The sequence below is a fragment of the Lasiosphaeria miniovina genome (assembly GCF_030549165.1).
Source record: "Lasiosphaeria miniovina strain SMH2392-1A chromosome Unknown B0T26scaffold_3, whole genome shotgun sequence".
Lineage (NCBI taxonomy): Eukaryota > Fungi > Ascomycota > Sordariomycetes > Sordariales > Lasiosphaeriaceae > Lasiosphaeria > Lasiosphaeria miniovina.
The window spans coordinates 1,250,313-1,265,518 of NW_026848222.1; the positions used below are offsets into that span (position 1 = coordinate 1,250,313).

The 15,206-nt window shown below is 54.8% G+C and overlaps 5 protein-coding genes across 5 annotated transcripts; 3 read left to right on the forward strand and 2 right to left on the reverse strand.

Annotated features, from left to right (window-relative positions):
• Positions 1–331: 331 nt before the first annotated feature.
• B0T26DRAFT_700807 (uncharacterized protein) lies at positions 332–2,789 on the forward strand (the record flags this gene model as incomplete). Its single annotated transcript, XM_060441570.1, has 1 exon — positions 332–2,789. The coding sequence occupies one exon, from the start codon at positions 335–337 to the stop codon at positions 2,477–2,479; it is 2,145 nt and encodes a 714-aa protein (XP_060297887.1). The 3' UTR covers positions 2,480–2,789.
• A 227-nt stretch (positions 2,790–3,016) lies between these two features.
• Positions 3,017–4,986, forward strand: B0T26DRAFT_850202 (pectin lyase fold/virulence factor; the record flags this gene model as incomplete). Its single annotated transcript, XM_060447634.1, has 3 exons — positions 3,017–4,085; positions 4,160–4,590; positions 4,654–4,986. The coding sequence occupies exons 1-3, from the start codon at positions 3,473–3,475 to the stop codon at positions 4,984–4,986; spliced, it is 1,377 nt and encodes a 458-aa protein (XP_060297888.1). The 5' UTR covers positions 3,017–3,472.
• A 259-nt stretch (positions 4,987–5,245) lies between these two features.
• B0T26DRAFT_597413 (uncharacterized protein) lies at positions 5,246–5,851 on the reverse strand (the record flags this gene model as incomplete). The annotated part of the gene is made up of 2 exons (XM_060435647.1): positions 5,246–5,376; positions 5,542–5,851. Coding segments are annotated over 2 exons (441 nt in total), but the record flags the coding sequence as incomplete, so codon positions are not given.
• A 4,241-nt stretch (positions 5,852–10,092) lies between these two features.
• B0T26DRAFT_739299 (uncharacterized protein) lies at positions 10,093–10,855 on the reverse strand (the record flags this gene model as incomplete). The annotated part of the gene is made up of 2 exons (XM_060443690.1): positions 10,093–10,469; positions 10,549–10,855. 2 exons carry the CDS (start codon positions 10,853–10,855, stop codon positions 10,093–10,095), a joined length of 684 nt encoding a protein of 227 aa, XP_060297890.1.
• Positions 10,856–12,562: 1,707 nt separating this feature from the next.
• On the forward strand, positions 12,563–14,818 carry B0T26DRAFT_643248 (uncharacterized protein; the record flags this gene model as incomplete). The annotated part of the gene is made up of 6 exons (XM_060437517.1): positions 12,563–13,228; positions 13,302–13,431; positions 13,543–13,922; positions 13,994–14,347; positions 14,427–14,625; positions 14,700–14,818. The coding sequence occupies 6 exons, from the start codon at positions 12,563–12,565 to the stop codon at positions 14,816–14,818; spliced, it is 1,848 nt and encodes a 615-aa protein (XP_060297891.1).
• Between the last annotated feature and the right edge of the window lie 388 nt (positions 14,819–15,206).

A 15,206-nucleotide genomic window follows, 5' to 3' on the forward strand; every position in this document is an offset into this window, starting at 1 on the left:
GTCGCGATGGCATATAATCCTTACGGAGGTATGTCACCTCGGCTTTCTCACTTACTGACTCTAGATGGAGTCTTCATCCTCTCTCCAGTTCCACCCCATCGCATTACTGACCTTCCGGTACCCCCTCCAGCCCCTCCTTACGGAGCGCCACCCAGCTATGGAGCGATATTTCCAGGTGCGAATGCACCACCAGGAATGCCGCCTCCGCCTGGCCTAGGTATGTGACGGCCAAGTCAAATTCCCCTCACCCCTCCCTCACCTGCTAACCAAGCTCACCCCTCCAGGCCCTCCCCCAGGCATGTCTTCCGCCCCAGGCATGTCTTCCGCCCCAGGCATGTCTTCCGCCCCAGGCATGGCACCACCTCCGGGTGTTGCCCAACAGCAGGCTAATAGGCCAAGCGTGCCGATGGCATTTCAACTCCCACCGAGCTTTCCCAACATCAACGTGAACGCGCCGGTAATTCGACTTGGTAACATTGCCCCCCAAGCCAGACCTTCCCTGGGTGGAGATCGTCGAGACGGACACACGTCAGCTGGCGGCAACCGGCACGGAATGGGAGAGCGTGGATTCGAACAGTCGCGTAACCAGATGAGAGAGAGCATGCAGTCTCTAATCCCACCTACGTCTGAAGAGAGACTTCGGACCATATTCATTCACAAAATCCCGGCTGGTGTTGGTGGCGAGCAGGGCATCCAACGATTGCTAGGTACCGTGGGCAGAGTGCGGAAGTGGGATTCGGCACTCTCTCATTGTGAAGCCTCGAAGGGTGAGCTCTACGGATTTGTGCAATACGACGATGCCGAATCGCTCGCTTGTGCCTTGGAGGCGCTCAAAGATATCGAGGTACCCGTGGCGAAGCAAACCCCGGTCGAGAACCCGCCCCAGGATGACGACGGCTCGTTTGCGGATATGGCCAAGGTTAAGCTTCAGGTTGTAGCCGACGAGAACACGGTCATGTACCTTGACGACTGGAAACGCAACCAGGGTGACGATAACAACCTGGAAGCCAAAGTGGCCGAGGCCAAGGCCGCCTTGAAGCAGCACGTTCGCACCCTCTTTTACCCTCCAACCCGCAATGGACAGGATGCAGATGGAGACGCCGTTATGAGCGACGGAGCGAATGGACTTGGCGAAAACGTCGAGGTCATTAATATTCCCCTAGCACAAGAGGATGAGCTGGCCGACATCCCAGCCGAGATGCGAGAGACCGTTGCCTCAGAGATTGCGGCTTTCCGTGATAGAAGCAATCGACGCGATATGGAGCGTCTCAGAAGAGAGGAGGAATTTGAGGAGCAAGAACGCCAACGAAATGGTGCCCCTCGTACCTCGGGTTACGACTTGCCAACAACGGCCTCGGCAAACTCTAACATGGTCCCTCTCGGCCCACGCGGTGTGCACAATGCGCCTTCTGGTCCCAGAGGACAGGTCAAGGGCATAGATTTTGTCAACGGTGGAACTACGAATGGATTCGGGACTACCAAATGGGAAGACTCAGACGACACCGATACAAGCGACGAAGAGCTGTATCGCAGAGAGCTCGACAAGAAAAAGGCGGAGGAGGAGAAGCTTTACCTCGAGGCCGAACGAAAATGGACAAATCGTGAGCGTCAACGAACTGCGGCCCTCGAGCGGGAGACTGAGCGCGAGCGAGCCGAGATTGATGGGTTTGCCCGACGCCGAGACGAGCAGCTTGAGCGTGAGAAGAACTGGGACGATGAGCGCGAGTCGGCGAGAAAGACCCATCCCTACTACCGGGATCGCGCTTATTGGGCTCGGACAAGAGCTCAGTTTCGAGCGGACGAGGCTGCAGCAGACGATATGGATCGCCGTGCTGGGGAAGACGAGCGCCGCAGGGCTGAGGCAGAAATGGAGCAAGCTCGTGGTCTAGCAGATTCATTCCTTGAGCGTCAAGCAGAAGAAATGGAGCGTCGACCCGAAGCTCCTGTCGCCGCACCCCAGCGGCTCACCATCTCTTTTGGCGCAGCGGCCCAAAAGGCGCAGCAGCGCTCGGCACCCGTCCGACGAACCGTTGCTGAGGTTGAGGGACTTCTGGACGACGAGGAGCACGAACACACCACCAAGCGCCAGCTCGTGCCCATCAAATTCGAGCCTATCACCAACACCAAAGCTATGTCGGAGGAGGATATCCACAACGCCGTCAAGGCTCTGGCCCAGGAGGTGCCCGCAGACCGAGACGAACTCTGGCAGTGGGATGTCAAATGGGACTATCTGGAAGACTCGATTATCCGCGAGAAACTACGACCCTTTATTGAAAAGAAAGTCGTTGAGTATCTTGGCATCCAGGAGCAGTTCCTGGTTGATGTCGTGGAGGAGCATCTACGCAAGCACCTGAAGCCATCCGAGCTTGTCCTAACGCTTGGAGAGGCCCTTGACGAGGATGCCGAGGATCTCGTGAAGAAGCTGTGGCGTATGCTTATTCTCTACACCGAGTGTGAGAAGCGCGGCCTGCCCGCCTAAGTGGTTGGCCTGGGTATTTGAACCGAATTCACAAAACCAGAGGATATGTTTGCAAAAAAAATATTTGCAACCTATTCTCGTTGTAAGATATCCATCCTGGGGCCGTCATTTCGGTCGGATCACGCACAGTTCCTCATGGAGTAATTATCGGCGTCCGCTGAGCAATGTCGATTCCCATCGTCCTGACCAGCTCCTTGTTTGTACGAATACATACCGTAGTATCCCAGAACATAGCCTGCCCTAGGCAGAGGATGTACTAGTGTAGTGGAGACTAAGAGAAATGAATAAATGCCATTGTGACCTCCATCGGTTTACTGGAAATGGAACTGTTCATTTTGTTGCAGCACTGGAAATAGCCCGGTGCCCTGGTTAACGCCAAATATGCCCGCCCCCCTGACAGAGCGTCTGTAGCGGCGGCTTCCCCGCAACGCCCGCGCGGGGCTACCTAAACATGTAAGCTGTGGGGGACGCATTAGCGGTGCAGCAACGCGCGGGACGGTTGTGGACGACGCGTCCCTTCCCCCCCCCCACCTTACCGGATTCGCAACTTTCCATCAATCATCCAAATGGACACCATGCAAGATGCCAAGAAGCCGGTACATTGCGAATATACCAAGCCCGCTGCTCTCCAGCGTTGCAACGAGATGAGCATTGTCTTTCCAGTCTCATGGCTCCTCTGGGGCTTGCTGCCAAATGCAGCAGCCTCGCCATATTGCCCGATAGGTGGATCAACTGCTTCCAGCATGCCCCGTGCCGGGTAGCATCCCGCATCTAGCATCTAGCATCTAGCATCCAACATCAAGTATCTGGGAAACCCGGAACGTGGGTGCGGCTGCTGGTTAATCGTCTTCTGCCGGGTCTACGGGATACGGGATATATGGATAGGATGGGTATTCTGATAAAAGCGTGCCCAGCCGCCGCCCCCGCTGGCTTACTGTCTTAACATCGCGAGCTCAGACCATCGCGCTCCATCGTTAGCCAGCCTAAGTAACCATGAAACCGCTCCTACTGTCGTTTCTTGCGGCGGCAAGCGGAGCATTAGCTAGCCTCGACCTACCTGCCGGGATTCCACGCTCTCTGTCCGAGTTCAGGAGGAAGCACCCGTACAAGCTGAAGCAGAATACGGGCCGGCGGATTGTCAACATACGGGCATCAGCCACTGACACGGACGACGTCGCGGATGACTTCTTGCGAGGCCTCCACAGCGCCAACCGCGGCGGCACGCTGAAGCTGCCACAAGGCAAAACGTTTATCATTGGCAAGCCGTTAGACCTTACCTTCCTCGACGACATTCACATCCAGCTTGATGGCGAAATAAGGTTCACCAACGACACGCCCTACTGGCAGGCAAATGCCTTCCGGCACTCGTTCCAGAACAGCATCATGTTCTGGAAATGGGGAGGCAGCAATATCAAGCTCTTCGGAGAGGGCGTCTTGAACGGCAACGGCCAGAGGTGGTGGAACGAGTTCTCTGGGCTCGAGATTCTCGACCCAACTAATGCCTATCTGCGCCCCGTCTTGTTCTATGCTGAGAACGCAACCGGCCTCAGCATCGAAGGAATACATCTCAAGGACTCGCCTTGCTGGACAACCTTCTTTGTAACGTGTTAGTGCGCAAGGCTCGGGCTCCTATCGGCGCGCTCAGTCGGCCCTGTTGCTGATTTGTCTCATATCTGATAGCCAAGGACATCTCCCTGAAGGACGTCGCCTGCACCGCGCAGTCCAACAACGCGGCCGCTCTGCCCAAGAACACAGACTTCTTCGACTCGCTCAATGTCGAGCGTGTCACGGTAGAGCGGGCCTGGGTAAATATCGGAGATGACTGCTTTTCGCCCAAGTCCAACGCAACGGACCTGTACGTCAACACCATGTACTGCAACGGCACACACGGCCAGTCAATGGGCTCGATTGGCCAATACTCGGGCGAGAAGAGCTTCATCCGCGACGTTCATGTCGAGAACGTGTGGTTACTCAACGGACAGCACGGCGCTCGTCTCAAGTCGTGGGCTGGGCCAAACGTGGGTTACGGCTTCATTGACAATGTCACCTTCAAGAACTTCTGGAACGGGAACAACGAGTACTCGGCATTCCTGGACTCTTGCTACTTCAACGTAAGCCTATTCCCGATACTATCCTTAATACAATCAGTGTGGGCTGGTTTGACTTACACCGAGCAGATTAACACGACAGCTTGTGCCGCCTACCCATCGCAGGTCAACATCACCAATGTCTTGTTCGACAACTTTTCGGGCTACACTTCTGGCAAGTACGGCAGAGCCGTGGCACGCCTGACTTGCAGCCCAAATGCGATTTGTCAAAACATCCAGTTCCGGAACTTCAATGTCACGAGTCCATGCGGAGGCTCACCAGTCATCATCTGCGACGGCATCCATAGCGGTATTGGTCTCCCCTGTGTCAACTCGACAAGCGTCGAAGCAACGGCTGCACTCAGAGAGAAGTGCACGGCGGCAAGCATGGCGGTACTTCCAAGCGCAACACCTTGGTAGTTATATTTTGTTCTTTTTCTTGTTTTGCTAGGGGGCATATATATCCAGGGATGAAGATGCAAATTATTAAGATTAAACCACGACCCGGTCCGATCTGCTTCTGCCCAAAAAGAATCACACACCAACACGCACAGGGTTTATACACAAGCCTGTCCAGTGTCAACGCATCCTCCCGCTCGATTTTCTCCATCTGAAATTGCCAAAAGCGACACTACCCATCAGGGCAGGTAGGCACATCCCGTCTTATCTAGAGCGCAGCAACAACGCCGAGGAAGCCAGCCGCAAGCACAACGGCGCCGGCAAGGCCAGTCTCGCGCGGGCCGCCGTTGGTGGAAGTTGGCTTCGTGTTAGAGCTGCCGCTGCCGGAGCCGGTGCCAGCAGCAGAGCCGGCTCCGGATCCAGTGCCAGCAGCAGCGCCACCGCCCGATCCAGTGCCAGCAGCAGCGCCACCTCCCGATCCAGTGCTAGTAGCAGAGCCACCTCCGGTGCCAGTGCCTGCGGCCGAGCCTCCGGTGGGGCTAGCGAAGCCAGTGTCGGTGCCCGAGGCCACGCCACCTCCGCCTGTCGAAGTAGCAGGAGAACCTCCGCCGTTGGCAAGGGTGCCGTCAGTGCAGAAGGGCTCGTTCTGAACGGCGCTGCTAGCGCCGGGGCACTCTGAGATGATGCTGTATAGGTCGTCCGAGATGGAGTAGTACCACGAGTAGGCTTTGGTCAAGTAGCTCGAGAATTCACCCCCAACGGACCCATCGATGGAGTAGGAACAGGGGTTGGTGATGGGGTGGGCCTCGATGTAGCTGGCGAGGTCGGGCGGCGGGGTCGGTGCCGAGGTGAAGAGGGACGCCAGATCTGTGAGGCAGGCAGTGGCGAGGCTGGAGTCGTCCGTCTGGCGCGCCGCGATGTCGCGGTTGTAAAGGACGTGGGCCGGAAAGGGGAGGTCTTCGGCCAGGACGGCGACGGCCAGCGAGGCCAGGACGGTAGCCTTGACGAACATGTCGACTTTTGTTTATGACTGGTTGGTGGTGAGGGTTGGACTCTATCCTTTTCTTCGGGTTTCAAGGCAAAGCGTCAATCGATATGGAAGAAATGTGAGGAGCGGGAGTCCATAGACGCGAGCAGACGAACGGCACCCGGCATCATTTATAAATGTCCGTTTGTCACCCTCTTCCATCTCGCTAATCAATTTAACCTGTTTCCCTAGCTCGCTTTTTTGCTCTCAACGGGTGACACTCCCAGTTTACGCCCTGTGGCATCCATGTCGCGCGCCTCAGCCCCTTGAACGGGATCCTCCACAACTGGCACAACAAGCTCCTCCCAGCAAATTGGGGACTAGGCTCTGATGGGTAGCTACGGGAGCTCCGCTGAAATGCGACCCGCCTCTTCCAACCGTCTGTCTGGTTGTCAATCCACACTCCCTGGGGCCCCTCCACCCGCTCTGCTTCCCTTCTCTGGTTCGAGATTCGGCAGTGGCAGCCAGGTTTAGCTTTTGGAGACATAAACTCGGACGGGGTCTGACCTGGTCTAGATGCCCAGCAGCTTCTATAGCATTGTACAAAACACAAGGCGCTGCTTGGATCCCGATGCACAACAACTGGCTATCGCCTTCTGGTTGGCCCAGCACAACCGCAGCCCCTTGCCCTCGCCTGTCACAGTACAATCTCCATCAGACCTGAACTGTCATGGCCTGCCTGCCGAGGTCTGAGCCCGGTAACGTAGCATGACTGCGGTATTTTTCTTTGCTCTTGACAGCGTGTTTTGCAAAGAATTTCTCTGGGGATCTCCTAATTTCATACTACTCACTGACATTTGACAATCGACGTGATCGCTCCTTGGCAGCGGCAGTGGCAGAGGCACGCACGGCACCGGGGCCGTCTTGGCTAAAGCTGGGCGGCGGTCCCACGTTCAGGGGAACCACTGAAAGCTCAAAGCAAGCGAAGTGGGTTGACTTCCCGAATGAGCTCGCCTTGCGGGGGAAGGGCCAAGAGTTTTTCGCCCCCTGACCAGGCCGATTGATCGTAGAAAGTGGCGCCCCCATCCACTGCGGCGTACTCGCACTCGTGTCTGTTTACGGACAAGGAGGCTGCTGTCGCCAGCTGGAGAAGCGAGCGACTGGTGAACATGTGGCGCTCTGCATTCCCGTGCTGTGCAGACATGCAGACACGCCAAGCCAATCAATCGCGCCCGTTTCAATATCTCGGCCCAAGAAAAAAAGCAGTGCCCTCCTCTTCGTCAACCCAATTGCCGTTTGGCGTCTCGAGCCAAAAACGTGCCACAGGGACCAATTTAAACCATTCAGCCCCAACGCCACTCTGCCAAGGCCAGCCAATTGAAGCCCACAGGACTTGGCATTCACCACAATTCCAGATGCACCCCCCCATCTGCGCCCCGCCTCTGGAACCGGGAAAGAGCTTTTTTGCCTTTCCAGCCTGGGAGCAGACTATTGAAAAGATGCCAGACGTTTTATTCGCCATTACGTCCCGAGCATGGCGTTTTTTCGTTTATGCGCGGCGCCTGCGGGAGCCAGCAGCACAAGTACAAAAAGATTACCCCCCTCCTTTGCGGCGTAATTAATAAACGGCTTGTTAGCGGCCTCGCACAGAACAATGTTTCAAGCGAAATGCGCCTCGCCTGAGCTTCCCGTGCAGCAAAACCTAGAAGCTGATGAGGGGGGTAACGTAATTGAGGTCGGTCGGTGAACTGGCAACTCTCTGCAGCAATGCCTGGGCGGAAGAAGATAGACTTGAGGTTGCAGTCTGCTCACCGAACTCTTGGCTGACGTGCTGGGTGCCAAACTTAAAAGTCAGAGGGGATTTGGAGAAGGCCAAAGTGGGGCCGTCGATGAGTGTTGGACAACGCATCTCTCGAAACTCTGCAATATCATAGGTGATTACCTAGGTGGCCAGATAAGTCTACTTCGAGCACGAACCTAGCGTGTTTCCGATTGTATGTACTTATCGGCACAGCAGTTTCATTCTTTCAACTATTTAACAACGCGTTTGGGACTTTGTTAATTACGGCGAACAAACTGGAACTCCACCAATTAACAGAATCTCCATCAGGCTGTCTGCGAAATTCCCTGAAGAGGGCTTTGGAGCTTGCAGAGTAAAATAACTAAATGCATCTGATAGGCTCATGGGATCAATTATAAACTACAATGATTGGACACTAGACTTGAGCTTTTGGGCTTCGGGAATAATTGCAAGTATTTGAACGACATGATTTCCAACTTTTTTATAGTCAAGACTCTGCCCGAAAGTTGAATCCGCCTTTTGGAATCCTACTATGAAATGCGAATAAGGAATGACCGTGGTCGTTCGTGTTGTATCCGTAGAGCAAAGGCAAGACATAACATCCCATTTCCATCCGTAGCTCCAACGTCTCACAAAGCGTCTCACTCAACAGCAAACTGGCTTCGTAACACGGCTCTTGATAGCAGCCGGACGCCATGCCAAACCGATTCAGCAAACTACAATTATTACTGACAACATCACCAAGAAAGGGCAACTGACCTCGTCTGCCACCAATATAGAACTGGTTCATGACCACCACCGCTCATGCCGCATGCTCAGCGCCAGCCAGTGCTGCATACTGGGCGTGGCGTGGAACAGGGGCGGGCGAGATGGCTTGTCGACGGCGACGAAGACAAAGGAAGCCACGACAGCGTGGGCGTCAAAGTTGGTCTGATACGACCGGGCGACGGCTGACGGCGATGGCGGAAGCACCTTGTGCGGCACGCTCACAAGACCGGGCTTCTCGTACAGTAGCGCCAGCGTGTTCCAGTTCGCGTCGTGTCTGTAGAATTCCGTTATTTTTAGCTCGACGCTGTGAGTTGAAAGGGGATGAAATACAGGGCAGATTGAGAACCAGGAATGAAAATGGGAAAATCAATCAAGAATAAATGCACAAACAGAGACGTTCATGGTGAGATGAAATCAGGGCTTACTCTCTAAACAACGCATTGCTGCCTGCTGCAACGGGAATTGGACTCAAGCTCGCGTACTCATCGAATCCCACGAGCTCCCAGTTCTCATCGGGCGGCTCCTCCTCGACTGATTCGCAACCGCACGATTGCGCTTTGGTTTGCTTTGCCTTCATAATGCTGGCTGCCATGGTCACGATAATAGTGCATACGCAGCAGAGTAATGTGTAAGCGGTGTTCAAGGGGTGGTGTCACCTGCCAGCCTACTTTGACTAGTTGGCTTTGCTATGATCAACCATCTCACTACGTCAAACCACATCAAATTAGTTTCTCACACATCCACCGGCGCGTACTTATGCTTTTTGTAGCACGAGCTTGACTGCGTTGGCGAAGTAGCGCCCTCTGATATATGACGCGACGAATGCGACACTTGAATCAACTGATCCGGGGCTTAATTCGATTCGTGTGCCTAGATCTCTGGGCGCGGGAGACATGTTTAGAGGCGGTTTGATTATCGCGCTTATCAAAAGCGAATAGATTCTGCGGTTGCGGTGCCGAGTTTGGGAAATCTAGGCCCTGTCAGCTTCTTGGTCGGTTCTAGACGGTGCCGCGAGGAGAAGTACGGTGAGATTGCGTCCCGATCTGGAAATGCCACCAACTGCGCAAGGCAGAATCGAGGCGGAGGTTTCTGACGGATCGTGTTCTTTTGGGCCTTCTATAATCCCGATTTACTTGGCGGGGGAGACGCGGTTCGCCCTGCCGTGGAATCGGGTGAGCGATTTATGGTTGCCAATCCCCAAACTCGATTTTCAACAGCATTTGTTTCCGTCTCCATGACTTACCGAGAAAGGTCGATAAAATGCAGTGCATGATGTACGCCAACAACTATTCCCAGCGCACTTGCGTGGTAACGCAACGTATTTATTTGGCCGAGTTAGAAAAAGATGCAAGTCGTCTGCCACGTCGTGAGTGTGCGAAACCCCCCCGACCCTCTTTGTTGAGATAATACAGATAAACCCCTTGACCGCCCTGCTTTCGGACTCTGCCAGCCCAGCGTCCATTAAGCATAGATGCATTTGCTTCATTTCTCAAATATTTCTACACAGAGGTTACCATTTCGCATGTGACAGAACAACGGCTGGGCAGAAACCAGACCTAAGCTTTCCTTGGCTTCAGTCCCTTGGCGCGTATTATACACCCGGCCTGTACATCATGGCTACTAGCGTCAGCCTCTCGTTTTCGCCTGGAACTTGGATGATAAAAGTGCTAATCGTCTCAAAGCCCAGCCACGTGTACAACTCGTAGCCCATGGGACTGGCCATAACCGTCATGTCCTGCAGACCCTCCTTGCGCACGAGCTCCATGGCCCAACGACACAGCGATGTGCCATGGCCTCGGCGCTGATAGTCAGGTAGCGTGGCGAGGATCTGGAGGTGGATCTGGTCGGGGCCGATGGAGCCAAAATAAGTCTTGTACGCTCTGATCTGACCCTTCCAAAAGGCATCAAAGTGCTCGTGGTTGGCATCCTTGCGGGTGCTACCGCCTTGCTCCTCGACCTCAGTCACAGCTATTACTCTGCGTGTCAGTGACCCGAACAACAAGTTTGCCCCCTCTGCGGGCAGGGAGTTGCGAGGGGCGAGACTTGCGGTCCTGAGTCTGGTAGTCGGGGCCGTACTGTCTCTTGTTGGCATACGACACGTCCCAGACGCCAAAGGCGACAATCATGGTCTCGCAGTCTGGCTCGAGGGCGTCCTCGACCACCATGACGCACCAATCATTATGTGTAGGGTCTAGGAAAAGCTCAAACAGCATGCGCGTGTACTTGTAGTGGTCGTCGGGGTACTCATACCGTAGTGGGAAGCGGTAGTCCCACTGCGGGTCAAGCGGCATGGCCTTGATGATGACATTGGTGATGGCGTCGACGTCCGACATGAGTCCTAGCCGTGGTCTCATTATATGTACCTAGAAAGCGTGACACGACGGCGCGCTGCAACAGGGACAGAAAACCGGGCTGCGTCTGTAACGAGAGCAAGGCGAACCCAAACTTTGGTAGAGCAAAAATAGAGGGACAAAAAAAAGGTAGCCCTGGTACTATGGAAGTATTGGAAAGGGGCGGGGAATCGGTGCCACCGGGGCTGCCCAAGGCAGCAGCCTTGGTTGTTACATAGGATCCGTCCCCGGAGTTTCTCGTTCGTTGCAAGACTCCGGACCTCACCGTTATTAGGACCCAAAAGTCAAAATAGGGGAATTCACGCAAAGGGAGCCGCAAAGGAGGCGTTAGGGCGGCGGCCACATGCTTCTATGGTTTGGCTTGAAACAAGAAACACTGCGAAGCCAGGGGCCTCTTCAGGAAGGTGCTCGTCACAAAACCTTCTGAGTCCTTGGCAGTTACGAGTGGCACTTACGTTTGCGGGCTGCGGCATGGCTGGCGTGTGCGTGTTGGTGTTTGGTGCGCTTGCTCCTCAGGTGTCACGATGGGAGGGATGGATGGCCAGAGGGATGGATGGCCGGAGGAATGGGATGGATGGGTTGGGCACTGAGTCACAGATTGTGCACTGCGACTGCCAGTGTCTACCCGTCTGCCTGTCAGTTCGCTCTGAAGTGGTGCGGTAAGGTACAATACATAACGCAGCTGCAAGCCAGCGCAGGAACTCGTAATCACCACCCGCGACGACACGGGATGCCGTGGACGGGCCTCGCCAACTGAGGTGCTGTCGCTACCCGCCCTGTCCGCCCTGCCTAGTGAACAGTCAGCCTTGAGAGCCCGACGGACCAGCGCTAGCGATTTTCGAGGCGGGTGCTGCAAGCCTGGCCTGTGCGGAAGTCGCCGACTAGGGCACTTGACATCTTGGCGGCAGCCACGCTAGCCCCAGAATAGAAATGCGGAGAGGGAAAGAGCAACGCGGTGCCCAGAAGGCGACCGAGGGGAAGGTTGGGGGCAACGCCTGTGCTGCCTGCTGTGGCATTCCGCGGCTCACCACAATTTGTCCTACATAATACCACAGCGAGCAATAAAATCGCGGTCTTCTGGGGTCCAAGCATTCTGCTACTGTCCCTGACCTGAGCTGGTCGAGACGGTTGGTGTGATGACTATGATGTAGCACGATGGCGAACGCGAGCGGACTTCCCGACAATCCTCCCATGTGGGTGGAAAACGAAATGGACGACTTGTTCGACACGACTTATTTTCCCAGAGGCGCCTTGAGCAACGCGACCGGAGTCGGCGCCAGCGTCGGTGCCAGTGCCAACCCCAACTCAACCGCCACAGCCGGCTACGGCAGCCCCAATGTCAGCACAGGTCTCACCTTCGCCTCGCCGACGCGGGAATCGCGGCCAGCCGCTCAAGGGGCGCAGGCCCGAGGTGACGCCTTCGGTGAGAACCCAGCACGGCTTTCGGCCCCTTACTTGGGAAATGCGGCCAGCAGCATGATCCCGATTCTGAACCTCGCCCGAAACACCCCGCCAAACCTAACAGTAGCATGTCCTCCCACGGCACGGTATTCGCAGGCCCCTCCGACCCCAGCCCGGTTCCCGATGCAACGGCCCCAGTCCCACATCCCCGTCCAACATCCTCCGGCATGGGGTTCAGTATCCCGCCCTGGTCCCTCTCCAGTAGATTACCAACAGTTCCAGTCGATGGGCATGGGCATGGGTATGCCTATGGGACACCCTTACTTGTTTAACCCCGCCATCGCGTTGCCAACGACACTCGCCCGATGGGATGTTGGTTCTGGTCTGGTCTCAGCCCAGATTGGGACTGGCAGAGGTGCCGACCTCTTTCCCTATCCCACGTTTAACTTTGGCGCTACGCATGCGATCCGCGACGCTTCTCCGCCTGACAGCGGCCCCGTGCCGACTTCCTTCGTTGATGGCGCTGCCTCGCTCGCTGGGTCGGATTACGACTGCCTGTCGCCGGCCCCAACCGAGAACCGGAGCCGTGGCCAGCGGGCCTCTACAGTGTCCACCGATATCACGGAACCAGACCCTGCTAACTCGACGCCTTCGACTCCCCTTCGGCAAAGTATAGCTTCCAAGCCCACACCGGCGTCGTTCGAGGTCATCGCGTACGATCCAACTGCCGAAGGGAAAGGAAAGCGGTCCCGGAAACGGTCAGCTGACGACGAGGTCGCTGCAGCTGTAAGGGCACCTTCTCGAACTCTCATGGAAGTCCAGAAAAAGGGCGAGAATGGCGAGCTGCAAGGGGCCATGATCACATTTGGGAGCCGCCCCAACAAAAGGACTGCCTTTAGTGAGAATAAGAGACGAGAGACGGCGATTGCAAGAAAAGACGGAGTGTGCGACCGCTGCAAGAAATCCAAGAGAAAGGTGACCAAATCCTATCCTGGTTCCGGGCGCCGAGAGAATTAACGTCTGACTGACACACCACCCCACCCTCCAGTGCGACCTCTCTTTGAAGATGAGCCCGTACGAGAGCTGCACCCTTTGCTTGTGCACGCGTACCTACAAAGGCGTTCCACGGATGCCATGCTCACAGTCGGCAATCAAGGAAGTCGTGTTTTTCCGTAAGGGTAAATGGTCTTTTGCCTTTCGCAATTCCCCATCTATTTTTGCTGCTCGTTTTCCGACATCTTGCAATGACTATCCAGACGACGGATGGGAAACTAACATGCCGTAATTAGGGCCTGCACCAAACGAACCCCTCTTCACCTCTCGGCGCATTCTTTTCGACCTCAGAGATATCTCCAAGCCAAACGTCGCTGTCAAAACACTGGAGCTTACGCAGAAGCCCGGCCGGCACGGCCCAAGTCTAACTGTCTACGCCTCCGAGTTTAGTCCGCTGCCTGAAGATGTCATCTCCTACAAATGGAAGGATACCAGCGGCAAGGCCCGAGAGATGACAATGCCACTCTTCTGTCTGACAAACCTTGACAAGGTCACCAAGCAATTCCGTCAGTATATTGAGGTCGCGAATCGGTCTTACATGGATGCCTTGAGGACTGAGGACAAACTCGCATGGGAGACGTTCTCAATGGCCATGAATCACTCCGAAAAGAAGCCCGTGAGTGTGCCTCTTTCCCCCGCACCGCCCCGCACCGCCCCGGTCAACCTGAACGATGCTAATAAATACAGAAATCACTGGTGTCAATCGCTTTAGACCTTTGGGCTATATCCCGCATGATCGAAACCCCTTGGCAAATGTGTGGGAGCGACACTCTTGGTGTTTCTCGAATTAATGACCCCACCAATCCTCATGACGGCGCAATTCCCATCCCGCCCATCATGGATACCCAGCTTGATCAAATCGTGATCCAGAACGTTCTCTTGCCTCTCCGAAACGAGCTTGTCAGCAAGTTCGACAATATGACTGCGCCACCCAAGCCAGAGGATTGGTTCGAGATCTACCTCACCGCCTTCATCCTCCTTAACCACATTGCGAGGCTCGCCAAGCACTCCGTAGCTCATGCAAAACTCCATACCATGCCGGTGAGTCCTTGACCCCCTTTCACCTTCCTTGCTTTCTGTTTTGCCAGCGAACACTTCTAACATTGTCCTCCACTACCAGACAAAGTACTCCAACAAAGAGTTTCTCGAAGGCGCTTTCCACACGGCCAAGATCATTTTGGCACGCTTCCACTTTGTCTGCAACGGCTCGGCCCCCCTGCGACTGAACTGGAAGTTGCCGACAACATGTGCCATGGCAAATCTTGAGCCTGATCAAGTCGCGTTTATGGAGACCACCCAAGCCGCCATTCGGTCAAGAGGTACGTCATAATCTCCCTTCTTAGCTGGCTGGTGTGAAGGTACCCTGGCTGACCATAGCCTGTCCGATGCTTAGAAAATGATCTTCGCCATCTGCTGCCCACTCACGAGTATGAGAATCCCCTCTACTGGTCTCATCAGCTGTTTTTCAAGGAGTGGGACAAATCCCCGGCATGTGTGGTCGAGGCGTACTAAGAACCGAGAGCGGAGTTGATATCTAGACGGAAGTACATGCGGCAACGCAGCGGAATGGGTTTTCTTGATTTATTTTCTAGTAGGGCCTTTGCCTTCCGTTAGCTTTTTCTTTCTTTCCTTTCCCTCTTCTTTTTCTTTCTTTCTTCTTTCTTTGAAAGGGCGCGTGCTTTGGTTGTTTTTATTTTGGAAATCCTGGTATAAATGGCTGGTAATAGTACATGAATTTACATTTCCTTAAATTTGCAGAGAAGTTTCTGTAAGTGACGAGATAAGTAGCTCAAGTTGAAGAGTTACATGATCCATTTATAGGTGCCAACAAAATCACAATGTCAAATAAATGTGTTTCACAGACTGTCGCTTTAAAAGAAATCCAGTCGAAGTGTAATTG